This window comes from Gigantopelta aegis, chromosome 4 (assembly GCF_016097555.1).
Source record: "Gigantopelta aegis isolate Gae_Host chromosome 4, Gae_host_genome, whole genome shotgun sequence".
Classification (NCBI taxonomy): domain Eukaryota; kingdom Metazoa; phylum Mollusca; class Gastropoda; order Neomphalida; family Peltospiridae; genus Gigantopelta; species Gigantopelta aegis.
Window position 1 is genome coordinate 113364218 of NC_054702.1, and position 25128 is coordinate 113389345.

The 25128-nt window shown below is 35.7% G+C and overlaps 2 protein-coding genes across 5 annotated transcripts in view; one reads left to right on the forward strand and one right to left on the reverse strand.

The window, feature by feature from the left end:
• The window catches only part of LOC121371831 (importin subunit alpha-6-like), a 29173-nt gene extending 22776 nt beyond the window's left edge, over positions 1 to 6397 (forward strand). The window contains exon 14 of the mRNA XM_041498010.1: positions 326 to 6397. Within this exon, the coding sequence (XP_041353944.1) occupies positions 326 to 519 (194 nt within the window). The 3' untranslated portion in view covers positions 520 to 6397. The remainder of the gene's footprint in view (positions 1 to 325) is intronic.
• Positions 6398 to 8053: 1656 nt separating this feature from the next.
• LOC121371832 (coiled-coil domain-containing protein 81-like) overlaps positions 8054 to 25128 on the reverse strand; it is a 40251-nt gene continuing 23176 nt past the window's right edge. Inside the window, exons 8-18 of one of the 4 annotated variants that reach the window (XR_005957834.1) lie at positions 24868 to 25021; positions 22114 to 22372; positions 21262 to 21369; positions 20580 to 20663; positions 19114 to 19199; positions 18016 to 18094; positions 17049 to 17269; positions 15550 to 15755; positions 13076 to 13153; positions 11265 to 11332; positions 8054 to 8763 (exon numbers count right to left, since the gene is read on the reverse strand). Coding sequence is in view for 2 of the 4 variants with exons in the window: in XM_041498011.1 (XP_041353945.1) it covers positions 15491 to 15755; positions 17049 to 17269; positions 18016 to 18094; positions 19114 to 19199; positions 20580 to 20663; positions 21262 to 21369; positions 22114 to 22372; positions 24868 to 25021 (1256 nt within the window). In the remaining 2 variants the exon portion in view is untranslated. The other 3 variants (XR_005957833.1, XM_041498011.1, XM_041498013.1) reach the window with 3 other exon arrangements.

Sequence of the window (25128 nt, forward strand, 5' to 3'; positions counted from 1 at the left end):
AATGATTGGCAGAAAAGATTGCAAAACCATTCAGTTCAAATAGATTGAATGGTGATTTAAACAAAATTGTAAATGTGAAATGCCAAGTTCAGTTGATTCTCTCTCGAGCCATAGTTATTCATGTGTCTTGGTTAAATTAACAGCAAAAATTACTGATCCATCAATACATATTTCATTATTAGCTTTTGAATTAAACTAATATTAAAATGTGAATTATAAATTATGTTTAAATTGTGCTTTCTTTTATCAATAATGATTTGATTTAAATAAATGTTGTTGTGTTTGTCATTGTTATTTCATTGTTACTACCATTAATGTTTTTCAGGTCTAGATAAAATAGAGTTTTTACAAAGTCACGAAAACCGTGAGATTTATCAGAAAGCGTTTGACATTATTGAGAAATATTTTGGAACCGAGGAAGAGGACAAAGTGATTGCTCCACAGATGGATGAGAATTCTCAGCAGTTTCAGTTTGGTGTTCAGCAGCAGAACAATCCTGTTGGTGGATTCCAGTTCTAGGTGTTTGACACTGTCGTGGTAGCATGACGTGTGACCATCGCGTCCACACGCTACTAGTCCTCTCGTCCATTGGGATCACTCGCGGAACACATGCAAGTCACACCCTCGACAGCCGTCGTCATGCCCGTCCCCATGCCCAAATTCTGGTCTGTCCTTTTGAAGGGTGAAGTCTGTGTTCCAGGGTGATCGTTCTCCCCATTGTCTTTCGCGGATCCCGCAGTACGGCAGAGAAACGCTGTCTGTCCCAACAAAACTCGTCTGGAAGATGAACCAGTGTGCTGAGCACTTATTTATATTGCTAATGCTTCCTAGACTTCATGTGACTGAGAATCTTTACAGATTGTTTTCCAATGCGTCAGACTTGTGTCCCCAAACCCTGTGATGATTTCGACTATCTCGCTGAATAGTGTTGAAAGTTGTTTTAAAAGTTTCCACACCGATTGTTCCTTACTGCTTTTAAAACATTTTCAAGAGAAGATCTGTCAGTGTCTTGCAACAGAATATTGTTAAAATATGTAAAAATACAAACATATCCCATGACAATTTGAAAAAATATTTCTGCCATTTTTAATGTAAAATGTATCCCAGCTGCAGTTGTTTCCCTTATGTACATGGAGTTGTACACCTTGTGAACCTGTTCAGTTACTTGTTTGCGTAGAAATATATTTTTGTTTTTAATGTAAAGTAATTGTAAATTTTTTGCATTGTTAAGAATAACTAAGTAGTGTCAGTGTTTTATTTCAAGGACAGTGCAGATATATGTCCCTATTGACTGGAAATCAATTTTCATTAACAATCTCAAGTTTGATCATGTGACTTTGAACTTGTGATATTCCTGTGGTGCATACCATTGTGCAAGACTGAACATCAATAGATTACTATGAATTGTATTGTAGGATAATTGAAAATAATAATGCTTGAGGATAAAAAGGAACTATACAACTATTAGTGATAAGAATTGTTAAAATATATAGGAAAAGTTGTAGAAAAATTTGGCTTTGATGAATGTTTGCCACAGAAGCAGTTAAATCCAGTGAATAAAGATATTCTTTAAATGTACTAAATTCTGACAATGTTTATCAAGCAAGAATGTTACTATCAACATTTAAAGATTTGATTGTTCTAAGTTTCTCAATAAGGTACTGAGTGTGGCAAACATTGAATTAGGTTTATCATGCTAGGCTGTTGTTTACAGTTGCAACCCTGACAGTTCAGCAGTTTTCATTTGCCAGTATTACAAAATAAATAATCAAGTAAGAAAATTGACAGAAAATTTAAAGTTCCACAGCAAAATAAATGCCAGCAATCTGCACAGAACAACCTATTGCTGTGGTTAATTGACAGGGTTGCATTTGTCCGATGTTTGTTTATTGCAGTTCCTGTTTGGAGCTGTTTAAAAAGTCTTTATTGTGACAGAATTGAAATAACTGGATTGATTTACTTAATATTATAATTATATTATTGAAAGTTATTCCTGAGAATGCAGCCTCCTAGAACCTAAAACGAGTATTGACAGAGAGCGGAAGTATTACATAGATTACAGCCATATTGTGGTGATTCTACAATATTCAAATAGAGGAGACATTTTGTAAACTAAACATTCACTTTATCTGAATGAGATTTTCTAATTTAAAATGTTTATTATCTATTGTAAAGGCCATCATATGATAAATTGGTTATATCCATTTTAACAAACTACCAAAATACTTATTTACAAAATACAAAAGTAATAGTATTATGCTAGTATATAAATAGTAATTATTTCTGGCTATATTGATAATGACAGCAGATGCGAGCATTAGTTTGTACATCTGTTCTGAATAGTTTTCAGTGGATAGTTTCCATTCTTCCTCTGTTTATTAGTATGTGGTTCAGTGCCACACCCTTTTGCTGAATTTACTGCATGGATTGATGTGAATCCCGCCCAGTAAAGTGATTCATGAGGTCATGGCTACTGTGACTGAGGTTGAAGTCTCATTTGTACGAGTCTAAAGGCTCCTATAGTTTAAATCTGTAGGCTCCTATAATGTGAGTATGTAGACTTCTATGGGCTCCTAGAGTTTGAGTCTGTAGTCCTGTCATGTGAGTCCACAGTCTATAATTATGTAAGTCTTTGTCTCTTGTTTTTGAGATGTTCAAGTCTTCCATTATGGGAGGCAGCTGTCTCCTCTCATTTGAGTCTATAGACAAGTCTGTAGGTGAGTCTAGTCTGTAATCTGCATTTTGCAAGTCTTATAGTGTTATAAATCAGTGTATGTGCTCATCACACAAGGTTGCTGTATACGGTTTCCTGAGGCTGCATTCCCAGGATTGTGTATCATTGTTGTGCTGTAGAATTAACAGTAGGAACTATTTGGGGAATTTGGTATTTGATTTGTATTGTGTATCTAGGTGAAAACTTCGCTATTCTATAATGCATTGCACTGGGATGTTCTCTGTGATGTTCAAGTAAGAATTATTTATTCTGCAGTCGGTCATAATCATCTTTCACAAATATATTTAAACTGAGCTGTCCAAAGATCATCTTTTTGAGAAAATCAGTTTAAAACCAAATATTGGGATTGTTTTCTTTCATTTATACTCCTATAATCTGGTGTGCTTCACTAGTCAAAGCCTTGCAAATTCTCTTTTAGAATGAAAACAAGAGCTGCAAGAGCTGTATAATTAGCTTATACCTAGGATGTATTTTAATTCCAGTTGTTTGATAATGACTTTGTTTTCAAGGTTGGGTAGATGGCTTATATGGCTTCAAGTGGACAATATAAGACATACATAATTCTTGTTTTGTATTAATTAAATTGATTCATGACAGAGATCAACTATAATTGATAACCTTGTAATATTTTGTCTTAAACTAAAGCTTAAATACGAGTACAAAGCAAAACACAGGGTGGAATTTACAAGCTTGTTTTTGTGTTAAACACGTGATTACATACATTTACAATGCTTAAAACCTGGGTTTAAGAAAAAGGGTTTGTAAATTCTGCCCATGCTGTCTTGTATAGTGTAGTTTTATATTTCTCTTGAAAATGACAGTTGATTAAACCAGTGGTAATGTATTAGTGGAAGAGTGGGAGTGAGAAGTTTTAACTTTATCTTACAAGAGTGACGTCCTTTATTATTTTCACAAACCATGTGCACCAAGAATACAAATACATGCTGTATTCATCAAGAATTGATAATTGTAGACAAACTTCACATGTAGTAACATTACAAATGGCTATTAATATCATTTTGATGCTAAATAAAAACTTCATTGGTAGTTATTATTCTATGAGATATTCAAGGCTTAAATCTTGGAATTTAGTTTAAAATATTTTGAAACTGTTAATTTAATTGTCAAGATTGGGGGGGATGGGGTGTCTTTTTTCTAAATTTCTGTTACAGGATGTACATGAAATATTGCAGCACATCTTGCTTTGAAGTGATAAAGTGATTTATTCAACATTGACGCAGATAATGGTGAACATAATAAAGGATGTTACAGTCTTGGATTATGTAGTAAGTGCAAACATGCATACACACATGCAGATTAAACAACAGATATATATAGATACATATATATATATATATACATTCACTCAAACAAGTGGGTTGGGTGGGGTTGGTGTTCCAAGGGAATAATGCTACAATTGGTCGTAGTGTTTGTAAAGATTACTGAAATAATTTTTGGTTTTCTGTTAGGGGGATTGTTGGTATCTACATTTCACATGTTGCTTACTAAATTTTGAAATCTAAAACTTGCTGTTAGATGTTAAAAGTGTATTTGTTGTTAATCTGAATACATAAGCGTGTATGTGATGTTGTGTATGGCAGCTTATGTAAGTTCTAAATTTGTGTCTGTATTAACAAATGGTGTGAGAAATATAACTGGGTTTGGCTGTGCATGGTACACAGCATGAAATAAGGACGTAGTAGCAGTGTGTGCACATGTGATGCAAATAGCTAAATGTAACAGAGGTGAGAAAACAGTGTGGGAAGTAGGGACGTGTAACATTAACGGTAGGTGCCTGGAAGAAAGTTGTACTTCTGTCAGCAAGAAAGGATGGGTAGGTGGTGGCTGCAAGTTAACGTAACATCACAATTAGGTGGATGTTGAGAAGGATGTAGTGATAATGATTGGCAACTCATTCAAGTTGTAAATGTAACTTTAATGTTTTATGTTTTGAATGAGATGTGATGGTGATGATGGGAGACTCATACAAGTTGTGAATGTAACGTCAACATCAGGTGGATGTCAAGAAGGAAGTAGTTGTGTATGATGGGTAACTTGTACAAGTCGTGAATGTAACGTCAACATCAGGTGGATGTCAAGAAGGAAGTAGGTGTGTATGATGGGTAACTTGTACAAGTCGTGAATGTAACGTCAACATCAGGTGGATGTCAAGAAGGAAGTAGTTGTGTATGATGGGTAACTTGTACGAGTCGTGAATGTAACGTCAACATCAGGTGGATGTCAAGAAGGAAGTAGTTGTGTATGATTGGTAACTTGTACGAGTCGTGAATGTAACGTCAACATCAGGTGGATGTCAAGAAGGAAGTAGGTGTGTATGATGGGTAACTTGTACGAGTCGTGAATGTAACGTCAACATCAGGTGGATGTCAAGAAGGAAGTAGGTGTGTATGATGGGTAACTTGTACAAGTCGTGAATGTACGAGTGATGTAGTTTGGGAGGTATCATTGAAAATGGTGGAATGCGTAAATGTGATGCAAGTAGCCACATATATTTGTGAAGTGGTGCAAGTAGCAAATACAGTGGTGAACTGGGACCAAGCAAGTTGTGAGTGTAAGCAGCTGTATGTGAAGACTGAGCTAGAAAGAGAGGTGTGCTTGGTGAATGTGTGGTGCAAGTAGCTGAATGTAGCAGTGGGGTGTTAACTGTATGACAGTTATGTTAATCTACCGGTAATGTGTGTGTGCATGTGTGTGTGCATGTTGCATGTTAAAGTGTGGCTAGATGGTGTGATAGCATTAAGATGCAACTGGTGTATCAGCAGGGTACATGGGACCATGTAGGGTGTGGATGTAGCAGGTCGTATGTGACCGCATGTCAGGTGTGGGTTATGGAAGTATGAGTGCAGTTACTGAATGTGATTGTATGTCATTGCGTCACATACAGGTATTTATGTATGAATGTATTGCTTAGCTGGCTACATAGAGTAGAGTGGAGTCCAGTACACAATATAATTGCTTCGTATGAGAATAGTCAATTGCATAGCAACCAATGAAATCATAATGTTGTCTTGTCACCATCGGCTATTGTACGGAGCATCATATCATGCAAAGTTGCCTGTAAGGTAACTGACAGGTTTGTGATGGTGAGGAAGAGAGTTCGTGCGAGACGAAGGTCACAATGAGTTAGGTGCTAAAAGGGGTGGGCTACGATTATATGTAACATGTGGTGACATGTGAAATGTGGTAGCATATTGCTTCTCAATGTGTACTCGTTTTGGTTTTCTTTAAAAGAAATTTAGACATGGGCAGGCAGCCCTCTTTTTTTTCTGTTTTAATAGCAAATAAATTGTGAGCAAAACAAACTTTTAGTTTGCTCAAAGATGAAAGTGCCAAGTATTGACCAATGTTGAAGATTTGAAATGGGTATGCTGGGCAAACAGGCTCTGTAAGATGTAAATGTTTTATCAAGTGCCTGTGCCTGCAGAAGTTCTGGGGTGGGGTATGGGTTGAATGGGTTTGGGGGGTGGGGTGTTCATGCAAGACACATGTACATAGTATAAACCCAGGCATTTTGTATGTACAAAAAATATATATACATGAAACATAATGCCAAAACTTTTTTCACAAACAGTGACGCACAGGTAAACGACATCTTGATGTATGTTCTTTAACTTGTGTAGAAAATAAACAACTTGCCATTCACACGTTTTGTGGTTTGTTAATGAATGTTTTGTGTTGACTCTGTTAATATACAGTTTAGTTAAACATTGTCAAATTTGTTAAAACTTTTATACAGTTCTTACAGGAATGTCTTTGTTTTTACATTTTAATTTGGTATTATAAAAACCTTTACAAAACCTGTTGGTTAACCAATCCATTGGCCAGTACCAAGTGGGTTGTTACTGGGCTGGTATGTATTCTTCCATAAATGTACAATTTGGGAGGAGAAAATTAAAATGGTAGAAAACATGTATTTCATGTAAATGAAAGTGTAAGATTGAATTAAAGTGACACTCTAGTTTTTAAACACTGGCATATTTGTCATAGGGCTGGGATGTTTAGTGGTGAATGATGTTATTTTGTCGGTAGTCTCCGTATTACCAGAGGGCTGGGATGTTTAGTGGTGAATGATGTTATTTTGTCGGTAATCTCCGTATTACCGGAGGGCTGGGATGTTTAGTGGCAAGTGATGTCATTCCGTAGGTAATCTCCGTATTACCGGAGGGCTGGGATGTTTAGTGGGTGAGTGATGTAATTTCTTTGGTAATCTCCGTATTACTGGAGGGTTGGGATGTTTGGTGGTGAATGGCGTTACCTGAGGGCTGGGATGTTTAGTGGTGAATGACGCCATTCCATCGCTAATCTCCGTGTTACCGGAGGGCTGGGATGTTTAGTGGTGAATGACGCCATTCCGTCGGTAATCTCCGTGTTACCGGAGGGCTGGGATATTTAGTGGTGAATGACGCCATTCCGTCGGTAATCTCCATGTTACCGGACGGCTGGGATGTTTAGTGGTGAATGACGTCATTTCGTAGGTAATCTCCGTGTTACCGGAGGGCTGGGATGTTTAGTGGTGAATGATGTCATCAGTCGGTACTCTCCATGTTACCGGAGGGCTGGGATGTTTAGTGGTAGTCCCCACTTATAAATTAGATGGGTCACAGGATTGATAATCTTCAATGGACTTGTTTTGCCCAATCCAACCAGTACACCCATGACTGATACATCAAAGGTCATGGGATGTACCATCCTGCTAATGGTAAAGACCATATAAAAGACAACGGTGTAATCTGGCTCAGATCTAGAGCACTCGCCTGAGATGCCTGCATGCAAGGTATGTGCTGTTCTTTCTGTGGGAAAGTGCATCTAAAAGATCCTTTGATACTAATGGAAAAAGTAGTGGGTTTCATCCAAAGACTATGTAACAAGTACTAAATGTTTCACATCCATCACATCTAGTTGTGTCATTTAACTAACAAACTTAAATGGAAGATCTTTGCTGGTCTTTTGTAGGAGTAGCCTATGTGGTGGCAGCAGGTTTCCTTTCTTTACCATGTGTCAAATTGTTTTTAATAGCCAAGGTGTTGTTAAAACAAAGGTGCATTTCCTGGATAAAGCATTGTCCTGCAAGAGCCTTGAAATCTGTCAAATCATTACAAAACTAAGCCAAAATGATCCGAGTGCTTGCAGAAAGTTCTGGGCCATTAAAATGGCTCTTTCAAATAAAAATGACTTTAGTGCTTGCAAGAAAGGTTTGAGCCATTCAAATAGCTCTTTTAAATAAAAATAACGAGTGCTTGTAAGAAAGGTTTGAGCTATTCAAATGGCTCTTTTAAATAAAAACAAACTAACGAAACAAACAGAAGACAAATTTATTTCATGTCAGAGACATAGTTTCAGAATATATAATATAATATGGGTACAATCATTTCCCACAAAATACATTAACCAAATTGGTCTAGGCATCAAACTGAAAAAGACAAAGCATGCACTCTGGAACAACTACAAATTATTACAGGAAATAACCTCGAGATGGTCTGTGTCGGTGTCACACCTGTCGGCCTAGCAGATGAAAAACAAAATTAAAAAATACTACAAAGTTATTTAAAAAATAATACTGAACATAATTTTAATTACTGATGGGTCATGTGAAATTATTTACAAAATGAATTACAAGTTTTTAGTTTTACTGGATATAACATACTCCCTTTCCCCTCCGGGCATAGTAAATAAAAATATGTATCCTAACCAGTGTGGGAGTATTCATTACATTTTTAAGGCCCATCAGTTATAAATAAAAACAGAATAAAGAAATACACAATCAATAAAGGGTATAGCACATGGAACTTGTAGAGGTTTTATAAAAAAAACATATACACACAACTTATCAAGTAATCTGAAATCAGTTCTAACAGCTGTCATGTTTTTCCATAAGAGTTAGTTGCCACTGTGGTTTGTTTCTCAGTCTGTCTTACCATGCAATTACATGCTTTGGTTCTGCTGTCCAATAAAGAAGTGAGACGTAGATTGAAACATTCAGCATCATTCACAAATATGTTAGTGTATGGCTGAAATGAATGTTTGAATATTTCATAAGAATATTTCCAAGTAGTCGAACTGTTAATTGCTATTTAGAGTATTAACTTGAAAATGCTGCAGTTGGTTCATTCAAGATGGATGCCCTATAAAATTAGCTATTCATATACATATTAATTACTGGTTTAGTGTTCCCAACAAAAGCATCACAACACTTAACCAGTAATTAATATGTATATGAATAGCTAATTTTCACATCTAATTTTATAGGGCATCCATCTTGAATGAACCAACTGCAGCATTTTCAAGTTAATACTCTAAATAGCAATTAACAGTTCGACTACTTGGAAAGCATCACAACACTTGAGTAGTGTAATTAAAATATTTCAAACATCAAAAATTTATGTTTTATTGGCGAAGGGTGGTAGTATGATTTCAAATACATGAGGTTTTTTTTTTTTTAAATCATAGAATCATAACCATAGCCTCTAGGCATAGTAACTATTTCAGCCAAGATTTAAAACATTTTTTTATTTTATTAACAATATGAGAACTACAAAAGGTCAGTGATCAAAATACTTTTATTCTGTACTGAAAATACATAATATAATAATCATTAGAAGTCATTAGCCTAATTTTTGATCAAACAAAAAACATTAATATGTTTATAAACATTTAAGTTACTTGGTAGAAATGGATACAGGTACAAAGTATAGTGCACTTAGTGATTTTAACATTGATCAGTTATTATAACAAATAATGAAATGTTAAAGCTGTCTAATCTCAGAGAGAGATACCCTATGTAATGAATGCTCTTCAACCAGTCAAGAGGTTTTGTCTGTTTTCATTTAATAAAAGATTCCATTAACTCACAATTCAAAACTTTAAAAGCCAACAGTTCAGCAGCAACAAATGAGCAACAGGCAATACAAACAAAAGCATAAGAAAACATGTAAACTCATTTTAACATAAAACCCCACCCTAACTCTAAAATCTAATCAAATAATATGTGGGACAATCCTGAACACTTCAACTCATCACAGATGTAAGCATTTATTCAATTCAAGATAAATATATATTTTTTAATTTGTAAGTGATTGTAGACAGAAATAAATTACACATAATATTTCACGCAACAAAGTACATTTTAGACAGGAACACTATACAGTGTTGTAAGAGAACCCGTAACTAGTCACTTGTGTGACAGAAGTTAAATTCATCTTTGACACTAGTTCGTTAACATCTGTCTTCAGGACAGACAGGCAAGTTGCATGGTCAGGACAGCATGCTTGAACCATGATTAGCGATAAGTATGGAAATATTTTATCAACATTGATACAGTTTGTTAAAATATTTATCTTTTTGGGGATTAATTAAAAATAATTCAACTACATGCACTGATTTTTTTTGATTTTTTTTTAAATTAAGCAAATATAAATGAGATGGGTGTTATCTTCTTCAACAAAAGGTTTTGGAAAATACACTCCATACTCGTACAGGTCTCCAGCTTGTGGATTTGTAAAACATTGATGACAGCTGTGACATGGACAAATATAAAATGGGTTTTCCAAGCAGATCATTATAATTTAATAGCCAACACTTTTGTGTACACTGCATATAAAGCAAACATGTTACCTACATTGTTCACAGCACCTATATGTTGAAGTCCCAATAGCAATATAGATATTTTTTTATGATTTGAAAAGTTTGAACACGGTGTTTTTGTGTTTGTTGTTGGTTTTCGCTGTTGTTTTTGAAGTATTGAAGGTTACACCTGTTGAGATGATATATAGAGAATAATACATGAGTGGCCATTAGATACCATTTACCTTACAATGAGTTGTTTTAAAATGTATCTAATGAGCGAAAGCAAGTTGTATATGTTTTTTAAACAATGAGTTGTAAGATAAATGGTATCCATGAATGTATTATTCTATTTCATAAATCTCCTCAAAACCAAGGTTTTAAGCAAATTTTAATATCTTTTTTGACTTAATGTTATTTACAGCCATTGCGTTTATGGTTAACTTACACATCACAGACAAATGATTGTCAGGTTAACTATTCGTCACAGTGTAATCGATTTCGATTGTGATGTTTTTTCATTGGATGTATGGCATTGGTGACCTGGTCATCACCTAGGAGCAGCCAGTCATATGTCTTGAAACAAACGTATAGGTGTTATCAAAAATAATGAATGATATTCTCACCAACAAGTGTGTAAGAAAATGCAATATCTGGACTCAAAATGTCAGGCATTTTAATAACTGATAAAAGGATATTATGAAATGATTAGTAACTAAATCAGAACGAAGATGAACAGACATGTCAAATGGTTAGTTTAAACAATCATGCAAGAAATTGGTACATGTTTAATTATTTTTTAAATTACAGCCACTTTTAAAAGGTGTATGAATTGTGTTCATAAGTGATGTGTATGTGTGTATGAGTGGTGTACATGTTTTTCTGAAAGCATGCACGAAATAGTAACAAAACAAAGAACATTTCGAACGAAAGAATACAGTTATGATACCAGTATATCATGGAGTCAAACTGTGGAGTGTCAATCCATGTGGCTTAATTCACCAGGGATAAATCTGTCTAGCAGATGGAAAAAACATTTGTTGACCCTGCTCAGAATGTAAATAAACAAGATGAGTCTTGGAGTAATACGTATTAGTTTTGTTTAAAACTTTGAATCCACAAAAATTTCTTTTTGTTCCCAAAAAGAAAAAATTAAAAAATACTTAGGTGCAACAAGGAAACAAATCAGGACAAACTATACCAAATTCATAAAATACTAAATTTTTAAATAAGCAGTGTATTTTATTGTAATTTGGCAAAATATATATTTTACTAAAAAATCTGTAGGTTTCTGGTTTTTTCAAGTGTAATAGATAATTTGGTGAAATTTTCCTACTCTCCTAGAGTAAGTCACACAACAATAGAGATTTATTGAAGTGAGTGATATTATGTGTACAGAATGTCCCCTCATGATACTTCAGAATAAACACTTTTTGTCTCACGTGATTCATAGAAAAGAGGAGACAGTTTGCACTAAAGCATGGACTTGAAAGAAATATTTCTTGGACTGGACACCAAATCACTATAATTTTTAAATGTTTAGTATTTTTAGGAATCATGTATTAATAAATCTTTCAAAGTCCTTGAATATTTTATTTGATGCAAGACAAAAGTACTTGGGAGAATTCTAGCTTAATCCTTAATGTCATGAATCCTGTCAACAAAATTACAAGTATTTGTTGAATAAACCATGGCCATCTCCTTCTTTACCAACTTTTCCCTGGCAAAAAGTATCAATGGACTCAGCAAGGGGGATCAGGACTATATTATCTTTGTTGACTTATATCCAAGTTTGTCAAACATGACCAGGCTCTCTAGTCCAGATTTGAGAGCTAGATTTGCAAGATCTAAAGTCTCACTGACATTTGTCCAAATTTTAACAGTACAGCATCAGTTCAGTTCTCAAAAGATTAGGACCTTCACTTTATCACAACTAGTCCAAGTTATCATTAATAAAATGGACTGGCGAAAAAAAAATTAACTTGAGAAGTCAACTGTCTAAATATGTCATGATAATGGTGAAGATCCAAAGATGCGACTAGTAGCCTTCTTTGTCATTCAGATGGACAACTGACTTTCTCTTGCTTGATTTTTGATGAGCAATTAACTGAATGTTCCAACAGCTTTTAAATTCCCCCCCCCCCCCCCCCAAGCCAATGAAAAAATGGAAAGATGGGCCATGAATAAGAATGTGTGAAAGTCAAGGTCATACATAGTACATAGATAAACGTCAAGGTCACACAATACTGCCAGATTCAACAGAACAGGTATGCAGGATTTAATCTCAATAACAGTACATCAGAAATGGATTCAGTTGCAGATCTATTGAAAGAAACCAACCAAACATTATATGGAGCAGAAGGGTTGAATGCTAGATACTAATGTTTTAAATATTTTGAACTTAATAATGGAGATTAAATAATACTGTAGGTTAACAATATATGCAAGAACTTGGTTCGTGGAAGTTTGAATCATAATCACATGATACAAGCAGAGAGAATCATTCACTGAATTAACAACCATGTGTTTAGCTAATTTACCTGTATACATTTCATTTGTCATATTGTCCTTCAAAGAATACCCAAACCATCTTAATTTATACAAATTAAAAAACTTATGTCACAGCCAGCTGAAACAAAACATTCATATACAAAGACTAGAATTAATAAACTTAATTAAAATATGCAATACTAGTTCCCTAATTAACTAAAAATAGCAGTACATGTGCCAAACTAGTGTGTAAAAAGCCAAAATACCTACTCATTTATAAGATCTATGTACACAATTATCACAGCAAAAAGAAACGCAAATTCTTGTTCAAAAGGACATCAGAAACACCTAAAACAACAAGCAAACATTAACACGTTCATCATGTAGTAAGTTAAACAAATTCAAATATTAAATAATACTGTTTGATCACAGACTGCATGTAGGTCTACTAGACCCTTTTTATTATAACAAATATATACACTGGATCAAAAAGCATATATCTGAACATCACTATCATGTGCATATGTTTGTGTGTTTCACCATTATAATATATTCTTCAAACAAAGCAAGAAAGTTTACATCCAGTACATATGTCTAGAACTGCTTGGCACCCTTTATGCAACTAAAATTTTCAACATTTTCAGATGGATCAGCAGTAGGCCAGATGAATCAGCAGTATGCAGCCTGGTATTGCTGTGTTGATAGACGATAACACACAATGCATGTTCTCACATTTACACTTGTCATTAGTAAGCATACAGGCTCGGGCTCGGGTTTGGGTTCACTATTTACATGCTCATATGCCACTAGAGCTTCGAGTATGTCTGTCCCGGGGCTGACCTCTGGATAGCCAGAAGTCTGCTCCAGGACAGAAGTATACAGGCATTACATACCAATGCAGCATGACTGTTTTGGTAAGTCCATGTAAATGTCAATTTGATTTAATTAACTTAGACTTGTTATGGCATTGGTGCTTTAATATTACACACAGATGTTTCAATATACAATGATTGTTTTCTTTTTCTTTTCTTTTTTTCAAAAGTGTATAAAACATCTAAACATAAAATATCTTACTATAAGTCTTATTTTTGAAAACCAAGACAGTGAATTCTTGGTATCAAGAAACTCAGATATGTTCTTGGCATCAAGAAATCAATCATCTACAACTGCTCTCTTTAGAATATCACTGACCAAGTATACAGTCACAAGTCACATCAAATCAATATGCATAAACACAGGAAATGTTATACATATAATGATCTATGACCAAAGTACTGTAATCACCATTTGCAATTTTCTAAACACAATTTAAACATTGTTAACACAACGATTGTGGCATCTTCAACTTTACAATCATTTTGGACATAATATTTCATTTTGGAAATCGAATATAGTTGTGTAATTGTTTATGGTGTGTATTAGTGTCTGTCCCATCCTCCTACAAAAATGTTTTTTTGTAAATAATTTCAGTTAAGAAAAAAAGTAAAAGTGTTTTGAAATTTACAAAAACTAAATCGGTTGAGAAATAAATAACTTTTGTAAATTATGTAGTATAAAAAGACATTCCCTGTGGGATGGACTATAGATGGATTCACAATTAGAGTCAAGCTAAGTTTATCAAAAGAATTGGAAAAGAAAAAGTCTAATGACTAAACAAATTTTAATATAATAATGTTTGACATTCATGGAAATATGAACCACAGAACAGCTTTATATGAAGCTGTTCATACACAGGTGTGTAAAGTGACAATGTAGTTCATATTTCCATGAACATAAAACATTATTACATTCAATTTTATAATTTCAAGTGTATAACTATTATATCAATATAAAATATTATCAAATAACAATCAAATTCTTTCTTCAGGAAATTAATACATTGCACAAGAAGAATCTCCATTCTATGGTTCAAATGTTTTCATCAACAGCCAAATGAGGAAATTCTCACATTTCATGACAAACAACTTTTAAAAAATGTCTCCATATATTTACTGATTCAAAATTAACAGATAACATGAAGTTAATTTTATTAATTTTAAACAACAGATAATATAGCCAAAATTATCTATTTAATTTTTGATCACTCACAAAAGTAGTGAAAAACTGAAGTTTATGCAATTATGAATGTTACATGATACAATATGGACCAATCCATGCATTTATTACAAAAATACTATTTACAAATTAGAATTATCTGCAAACGACCACTGCAGTACCTAGTAGTAATATGTAAATACTTTTCATTAGTAAAATATATAGATGATTACAGTAGTGCTATGAAATGTACTGATTTATAAAATACTATAAACCAATGCAATAGTCTGAGGACTGATTTTTAGTTTGTAGTACACAACTAAATATATCATACTGGTCATAGGTCATTACAGTATATTGAGCACCTGTGACCATACACAATGAAATAATGAGAAGCAAACCGAGCTACTATTGATAGGGGACTCACAATAATTTTGCCATGAAGTGTATCATGAATATAACTGGTGCACAGATACCTTCAGTGCACATATACTATTAGTGCACTACAACGTCATTACTTATGTTTGGGTTAGTAGACATACAATTTTGTGCTAGGGTATAAAAACATATATAAAAATTTTCCGGGAAAAAGCAACCTATTCTTAAGAGAGACAGAAGTATCTGACCACATGACTGCTTTCTGCAGTCAAATTACACCATTAACCGTGAACCCGGTATGTAGCGTGTTTCACACCAAATATTTGTCACACCCTTATTGCCTAGCTTGCGCTGACACTGTCGACAGCGCCGGTACTTGTCACACTGTTCATGGACAAGACCCTCAGGGCAGAGTGAGGCCAGATGTTCCTCGGCATCGCGCGCTCTCTTCATGTGCACCGTTCGACACCAGTTGTCCTCCAGGTGTTTACGCGTGTTCATCCGCGTCTTGAATCTGTGGGCGCGGTCATCCAGTAACCTGCAACACAAAATAATTTTTATCCTGCAACGACTGGTTCTGTTGGCCAATTAAAGCAAAGTCATAAATGTATACTAGCAGATTATGACTTATGATGTGACGTTACATGCATATATATATACATTGCAAACACTCTCATTTGACCTCTTGGTACAATGTAGCTGAAGCAGAAATAATAGCTTTTCCCCTTGAATTTTATGGACTGCAAGATAAAAATAGTACCTAGTTAATGACAGGATACTGGCTTTATCGCTTTAACCTATTCCGGCCGAATGGGAATTTCTTACCTTCACAGGATAAAGACAATATCCTGCATTATTAACTAGTTATTTTCTATATATGTGGACATAATATACAGTCAAATTTTGATAACTCAACATTAAAGGGGTTAGTAAAATATTATGAGATTCAGGAAATAGCTTGTTCACTTTTGGAAGGCTAGTATCTATCAAAGTATGGAACAATAAATTATTTTAAGTGATCAAAGTTTTCAAGTTTTAAAACTTCAAATTTTAAGTCTTTTTATTAGTTTGTATTGGGATCTGGCTCAAACTATTAAATTAGTTTCCGTGATCAAAGTTCTAAAGGGATGAGTTTGAGTTATTAAAATTTGACTGTAGTACTTTTAAATGAAATCTGGGCCACAACAAAATTGCACAGGGAAGTCAAAATGTTGACGTGACTGACTCAAATGCCAAGTAAAAAACATTCTGTTTCTTTTTCTCCATCTCTCCATTCTTGCCTCCCCTTCTCTCTCTCAATTTCACTTAATACTCTCTCTGTGTCTCTTTCTCTCTGTCTCTGTCTCTCTTTGACCGGCCTCGGTGGCGTCGTGGCAGGCCATCGGTCTACAGGCTGGTAGGTACTGGGTTCGTATCCCAGTCGAGGCATGGGAATTTTAATCCAGATACCGACTCCAAACCCTGAGTGAGTGCTCCACAAGGCTCAATGGGTAGGTGTAAACCACTTGCACCGACCAGTGATCCATAACTGATTCAACAAAGGCCATGGTTTGTGCTATCCTGCCTGTGGGAAGCGCAAATAAAAGATCCCTTGCTGCCTGCCGTAAAAAGGGTAGCCTATGTGGCGACAGCGGGTTTCCTCTAAAAATAGTGTCAGAATGACCATATGTTTGACGTCCAATAGCCAATGATAATATAAAAAATCAATGTGCTCTAGTGGAATCGTTAAATAAAAAAAACTTTACTTTAATGTCTCTCTTTCTCCTCCCCCCCACCTCTCTCTCTCCCTCCCTCGCTCCCTCGCTCTCTCTCTCTCTCTCAAAATACTCACTCTCTCTTAGTCCGCTCAAGAATTTCTTCCTCCTCTTTCTGTTCACATAATTTTTTCAAGATGGTTTCTCGTTTTTTCTGAGCCACCAACTCTTGCTGACTCTGGAACAGTTCATAAGCTTTTCTTCTTTTTTCCAACATTTTCTCATTGGTCAGATCGTTTTTACCGAATATTTCACCATCTGCTTCACAGGCTGGGATAGGGAGTGGCTTAAACTTTAGCTGAAAATAGGTCACAATACAATCTAGGTTACCACTCTGTTATATTAATGTTATATCAATGTTGTATCAATACATAACTTGGTAAACAATACTAAGGAATGATACAAATGCCACCAATGTGTGAAACAAAAATAAATTGAAGAAACTAGTCTGGTTAGTATTTACACTTCTAACAAACAGGTCAGGTCAGATCACAGTGTTTAATGGGCACATTGAGAACAAGCTGTTGTAGTGCATGCCTATCTTGGGCACAGGTGGAGAGGAGAGGGGGACCACCTGCACTGGCAGGTGCAAGGGAGCACCAGCAGCCTGACCAGAGTCGGTAACAGGTGGGTGGTGGTTATGGGTGTTATGGAATTTAGAATGTCCCATAGGATTAAAGCCAAATGGAAAGGGTGCGCAGTTTGTATGAAGGAAATTAGGCACAATTTTGAACGGTCTGCCGAGAAATAAAGAGGGGAGCTACATGTGTTTAACAAACATGTTGTCGGAGGCTGTGTTTATTTCTTGTACTTCTGTTCACCAAATACCTATGCCATCGTGTAACAGATAAATCAACTTCCACAAACCTGGTACACTCTGTATAAGAACCCAGTGATTTACCAACTAAGCTAATAATGGAATTTCCTCTAGCTACTGACAAAAGGAGAACTTGATACCATCTCTATTACAAATGTCTCCAGGCTAATCTCTCCTCTCATGTATTTCCAGGACTAATATATTACTCCAACTTGTGAAGACGTTACCTGTGTTTCCAAACCCCTCTTAACCATCTCCATCTGCTCAGCTTTATCCCTTATCTGCTTCTCCCGCAGGGCAGCAATACTGGAAAACAAACATTTGTGAAATAAAACTGGCTGCAAAAACACTTAGTTTTATTTACACAATAATGCAACATGACATATATTAGAAATTCAGTTTGCAGAAAAAGAGATTTCACGTTTGACCCGTTTAGTGGCATTTGAACAAATATGTCTAGTATGCTAGTTGAATTGTATTGAAGTTCAACACATATTTTAGTGTTCATAGTGCTAGATGAATCTGTATTGAAATTCAACACATATATTTCAGTGTTCACTGTGCTAGATGAATCTGTATGAATGTTCAACACATATTTTAGTGTTCACTGTGCTTGATGAATCTGTATGAATGTTCAACACATATTTTAGTGTTCACTGTGCTTGATGAATCTGTATGAATGTTCAACACATATTTTAGTGTTCACTGTGCTTGATGAATCTGTATGAATGTTCAACACATATTTTAGTGTTCACTGTGCTTGATGAATCCGTATGAATGTTCAACACATATTTTAGTGTTCACTGTGCTAGTTGAATCTGTATTGAAATTCAACACATATATTTCAGTGTTCACTGTGCTAGATGAATCTGTATGAATGTTCAACACATATTTTAGTGTTCACTGTGCTAGTTGAATCTGTATGGATGTTCAACATATATATTTCAGTGTTCACTGTGCTAGATGAATCTGTATGAATGTTCAACACATATTTCAGTGTTCACTGTGCTAGATGAATCTGTATGAATGTTCAACACATATTTTAGTGTTCACTGTGCTTGATGAATCTGTATGGATGTTCAACATATATATTTCAGTGTTCACTGTGCTAGATGAATCTGTATGAATGTTCAACACATATTTGAGTGTTCACTGTGCTTGATGAATCTGTATGGATATTCAACACATATTTTAGTGTTCAGTGTGCTAGTTGTATTTCAGTGTTCAGTGTGGTAGTTGGATTTGTATGGATGTTCAATAAATAGATTTCAGTGTTCAGTGTGCTAGTTGAATTTGTGTTGCTGTTATAAATAAAAACAACTCACTCCTCAGCAAGTTGAACTTGTTCAAGTTTTTCTAAAAATTCAGTTTCGGCTTTTTCTTTTTGTTTCACACCCTCATTGGCTTGAACCTGCAAAATAACATGGCATAACTAAGTTCTACAACTACCAAGTTCTACTACTGGATGTTCTACAGTTAAAAGGGTAATACCAATTTCACCTGTAGGTGTGAGTTCCATTTATACTACTTGCTTTCACTTCTACATGGATGCAATACTTAAAATAGTGAAATGAGCACCAATCTGGTTATATCGATCACAATACTGTTATAATATAATAATGTATTATCAACATCATTGTAAAGCAAACAAAACAAAAATATCAATTCCTTCATGGTACTGTCCTATCATATACATAATAGCAATCAGACAATTTCAAACTCTTCATGCATTGTAAGTGAACAGATAGGTAAACTGTTAAATGATATAATAATTTACAGCGAGACATATAAACTGATAGTTGAAAATATTAATAATTAAAATTATATTAAAAATATATAATTATATATATGATCACATTCATGTGGTGCGAAGACTACTGTAAAACATGAAATTAATGCACATGAGAAACTAATGTGAAAAATATTTGACGGCATCTAATGCATTAATTTTTCAACGGATTTATGTTTGTAAAATACCAGTAATGTAAGCAAAGCAAATAAAACAAAGAACATGAAAACACTGAACAAATGGGAATTTTATTTTATTTAAAATGTCAAGCACAACAGAAAAACACTTTCACTTAACCAGAAATCACACGACCCAATTAGAAAGTCTTCCTGTTATAACCGAGTGAGCATATCTCGGAAAGGAATATAAAAGTATTTCATTCAATCATTATCTTATAACATGTCAAACAGACCTGATTTTATCTAACTGCACTTGATACAGTCCGTGTCTTAATGGAGTCAAAACAATTCACATCTTCAAGTCAACACTCAAGTATTTGTTATTTTTCAAATTACCTGCGACTTGATCGCCATACCAGTTCATGAACTGTTATTAATGCAAATGTATAATCACCACTGACCAAAAGATCCATCGGCTGAAGTTCTCCTGTGCACCCGGCTAGAATGAACTGCACCTCAAAATCATGCTTGTATAACAGCTGTAAAAACCTGTCACACCTGTGAGCCGCAAACACATCAAAGATGGCAAATGACTTTTGCTGCGCCGAAAGACTGAGGGTTTTTTTCACAAGCTTTGTGTACGGAACCAGTACTTTGTCAACAGGGCCATCTCTGAATACTTCTGGCTCATAGCTGTAACACAGTTAACTCATAGAGTTTCTGCGATCATTATGCAAGCTAAATGAAAAAATAATTGACTTACAGTCTTCGCATTAATTAATACACACATTTTTGGCCTTATTGAGATGGCGCATTATTTTATACCCACATTAATTTCATGTTTTACAGTATTTGTATGTGACCCGATGATCGTGAGAGTTACCTGCTTGGTCAATTCCTTGTTGTATTCCTCTTGTTTGGGGAACCGGGGTGGTGTCAGCGGTCTTCTCTGGAATATGTACGATCTCTGCAAAACAAACATTCTCAGCTTGTATTATTTCATCTAATAATTAATAACTACAGTCCGTCCCATCCTCCTCCAAAATTGTTTTTTTGTAAATGATTTTAGTTTGCTTTGATTTAAGAAGAAAAGTAAAAGTGTTTTGGAAATACTTTTTTTTTTTTTTTTTTAATGTGTGTGCAATTTAAAAAACAATCAGCTCAGAAGTAAAGAACTTGGAGTAAATTCCATAGTATGAAAAAAGGCAATCCCTGTGGGAAGGACTATGGAGAAAACTTGGAGTGTTTTCTCTTTTATAGATACATTACCTGTCGTCAACAAGTGCACCTCCTCCCACGCAAGTGGTCTGGTCCGAACATCCCAGCAGCCAGTGGGATGGCATAAAATTCTTCTCTAAAATATGTACTATCTTTGCAAAGCAAACATTCTCAGTTTGTATTATTTCATCAAATAATCAATAACAAGATATTTCAAGCAATTCTTCTATCCAACATGTAAGGAATAATTAAAAATACCCATTCAGAACATATTAACAGATATTATTTCTATTATTGTAATAGTAATAATAAATTATTTTTATAACAACTGAACATAAACAACTTACATGAAAGCAATTATCTTTTGCCTTTTTCTTAGAATTGGTTGCTTCGGCAACACCACTATTGAAGGCAGCCAACTTCTGAAGTTCATGTCTTTTTCCAATCTGTTTTTCCTGCAAAATGACATAACATTCTCCATGGTCTGTATACTAATATTCACACTAAAATAACAACACTGCCACAATTAGGCCAAAGCAATGAGATCTTTGTGTAGGCTGGCCTGTCTTGAATAACAACAGGGACGGCTATGCGTCTGTCTTTTGCTTGGTACTGAGATAGCGTATTGTTATTCCATCAAGTTATTCCATCAAGCAAAAATGGCATCACAGTTGAATAAATTCAGTTAGAAACAGTGGAAAAGTTTTATCTATATTTCACCTACTGCCACGTTCATCAAACCACCATTATTAATGACTCTCATACATAGGCATTGCACACTACATGATATAGCTTATTGCTAGGATGGAACTAGTGTGACTTACCATGCTGTAGTCACCTTACATTGTTTATTATTTACAGCTGTTTATGATAAACGAGTTTTATAACTCACTGGAGAGAAAAGGCACATTTCAACAAATACCAAGGTCCTATTCCACAAAGCAATCTTAGTGCTAAATTCATGTTGAATGCATAACCACCTTAAGGTGATCTTAGCTCTAAGATCATTTTGTAGAATGGGGCCTTGGTCTATAAAATGAATAAGAGACATGCTGCCATCAAATAAGACTACTCCTACTAAAAAACAGAAGAGTTCTTTTATATGACTTTTCCATATACAGGATAGTACATACACCTGCCTTTCATGTACCCATTTGGTTCGGATATGAAAAAACGAGTTGAATTAAAAGAGATCGTACATGTTCCATGATGGTGTCCTCTGCATCCTTCATGACGTGGAACTGGTGTAGGAGTTTCTCCTCCTCCTCCTCACGTCTGCGCCGCTCCTCCGCGAATGATACCGGGATGTTTCTACGAGCCCTCTGATGACACAAGTAACACAGCTCCTGGCCCGCGTTCGGATGGCCGCATGATGATTCCGCTGTCGCTGGTCGCTCGATGGGCGTCAGATGGCCAGGTGGGGGGCGGCATGATGGAGCCGTTACTGGATGTGGGATTCTGCCGATGCCAAATCATATACATTTGTAACACAATGCATCACAAATACAATTTTCAAAGAATAAATAACATTAATGCAGAAGTCATTGTCATAAGTATACGATACAGGGGGCAGGGAGGGCAACTGCCCCCCTAGTGCTAGAGGAAAACCTCAAATTCTGGCAAAAATGATACAGATATTTGGACAAAATGTCCTAACTAAAATTAATCCATATAACAATGTGTAGTAATTTGTTTTCAACCCTATATAGCTATTTGGGCATATTGCTAATATGAATAAATGTTGTTATCCAAATTCAGGCATTTTCGTTTAATTCAGGCAAAAGCCAGCCTGCCCCTCCAACAGAAATGGGAGTCCGTACACCTATGGTCATTGTTCAAAAGCCAGCCTGCCCCTCCAACAGAAATGGGAGTCCGTACACCTAAGGTCATTGTTCAAAAGCCAGCCTGCCCCTCCAACAGAAATGGGAGTCCGTACACCTAAGGTCATTGTTCAAAAGCCAGCCTGCCCCTCCAACAGAAATGGGAGTCCGTACACCTATGGTCATTGTTCAAAAGCCAGCCTGCCCCTCCAACAGAAATGGGAGTCCGTACACCTATGGTCATTGTTCAAAAGCCAGCCTGCCCCTCCAACAGAAATGGGAGTCCGTACACCTATGGTCATTGTTCAAAAGCCAGCCTGCCCCTCCAACAGAAATGGGAGTCCGTACACCTATGGTCATTGTTCAAAAGCCAGCCTGCCCCTCCAACAGAAATGGGAGTCCGTACACCTATGGTCATTGTTCAAAAGCCAGCCTGCCCCTCCAACAGAAATGGGAGTCCGTACACCTATGGTCATTGTTCAAAAGCCAGCCTGCCCCTCCAACAGAAATGGGAGTCCGTACACCTATGGTCATTGTTCAAAACATATTCAGACAATTCTATTTTTAAGACAGATTGTAATTATTAGCAAATTATTACAAGATGTGAAGGGTTTAACCTCATATAAATAAAAAATGAATTTTGTTCACATATTAATTGACCAAAAGCGGAATCCGGGAGGGTTGACAGGTCTGCCCAAAAGGTTGGTTTGACAACCATATTTGGATGTTTTTGTGTTCTTTTGTTACAGCCTGTGTTTGTTGCTGTTTACTAATAAAATTAAACATGTTCTGACCACGACTTACCAGAATTTGTAAACTTGATAATAATTGGGATTTTTTTGGCCCAGCTTATTAATAGCTACCAGTGTTCTCACTGGGTGAAAATTAAAGGAGGGTGACCACACGACACACCACCCTTTAAAGATGGTTACCATATATCGTTGTGTGTTGGTCGACTTTGTGGAAAGACATACTTCTTATTTTGCCCCTCAGTATTTGGTACAAAAAGGTTGGTACGAAATACAAGCCGACCCATTTTTTATCATTTATGTAGTGTTAGTTGAACCAGAGATGTTGTTGGTGTGACATTCACAGGCATTCGTTTTACTGAGCCAATCAAAGTTTTAATAGTATTATTTTAATAAAGATTTCAAGATACATGTATATGAAAAACAATAAAGATTTTTGTAAAGTGATCCCCTAATGTTGGATAAAAAAATTCTGTTCATTTTATTTCCATCTTCATCGAAAGAATCGATCACTTTGAAATAAAGTGTGTATTTGGAAATAGCGGAGATGGGTGCTGTAAAATATAGTATGGTGTGAGAAAATAAAGTGTGTATTTGGAAATAGCGGAGATGAGTGCTGTAAAATATAGTAGGGTGTGGGAAAATAAAGTGTGTATTTGGAAATAGCGGAGATGGGTGCTGTAAAATATAGTAGGGTGCGGGAAAATAAAGTGTGTATGTGGAAATAGCGGAGATGGGTGCTGTAAAATATAGTAGGGTGTGGGAAAATAAAGTGTGTATTTGGAAATAGCGGAGATGGGTGCTGTAAAATATAGTAGGGTGCGGGAAAATAAAGTGTGTATTTGGAAATAGCGGAGATGGGTGCTGTAAAATATAGTAGGGTGTGGGAAAATAAAGAGGGTGCAGAAAAATAAAGGAGGGTGGTAGAACATGAAAAGAGGGCAGCAAAATGCAATAGTGGGGTGGCCTGCCCTGCTTAAATGGAGCAGCGAGAACACTGAGCAACTACAACAACAGTACAGAAGATCAAGATTTGTACAAGCAATGGACATGAAAAGAAACCAGTGAAGCACCTAAGGTGAGCTGCGATGGTGAACTGTGCGGTGTTCATTGGTCAGTAGTGGACTGGTACAAGAGTATCAACAAGACTTGTAGCCTAGCAGATCACACAATTTCTGTTTTACACATACAGATGCATGCATGCACGCACGCACTCATGCACGCACACACGCACGCACGCACACACATGAACATTTAGCATGAAACATAATAAGTGAAAAAGGAAAACTGACTTAAGATGGTTCCCTGAAAGAAATGCATATTTTAAAAAAGTCTATACAAAATAATTTTTTCAAGAACTGCTCTGTTATTACACATTACATACCTGCATGGCTGAGGTGTCTGGCAAGGTGGAGATGTTTGGAAGCCAGGTGCTTCTGGATTGAGTTCTTCATAGATGTTGATACCACTTGCACATGGCAACTGCATGGTTTGTCGAGAGCACGCTCGGGATATGATTGTCACACTCTTCTTGGGCTCTGAAAACAATACGGGTAAACTTTAGAGACAAATATACAGTCGAACCTGGTCTAACGGTCACCTGTACATAACGGTCACCTGCCTATAACGGCCACTATAAATCCCC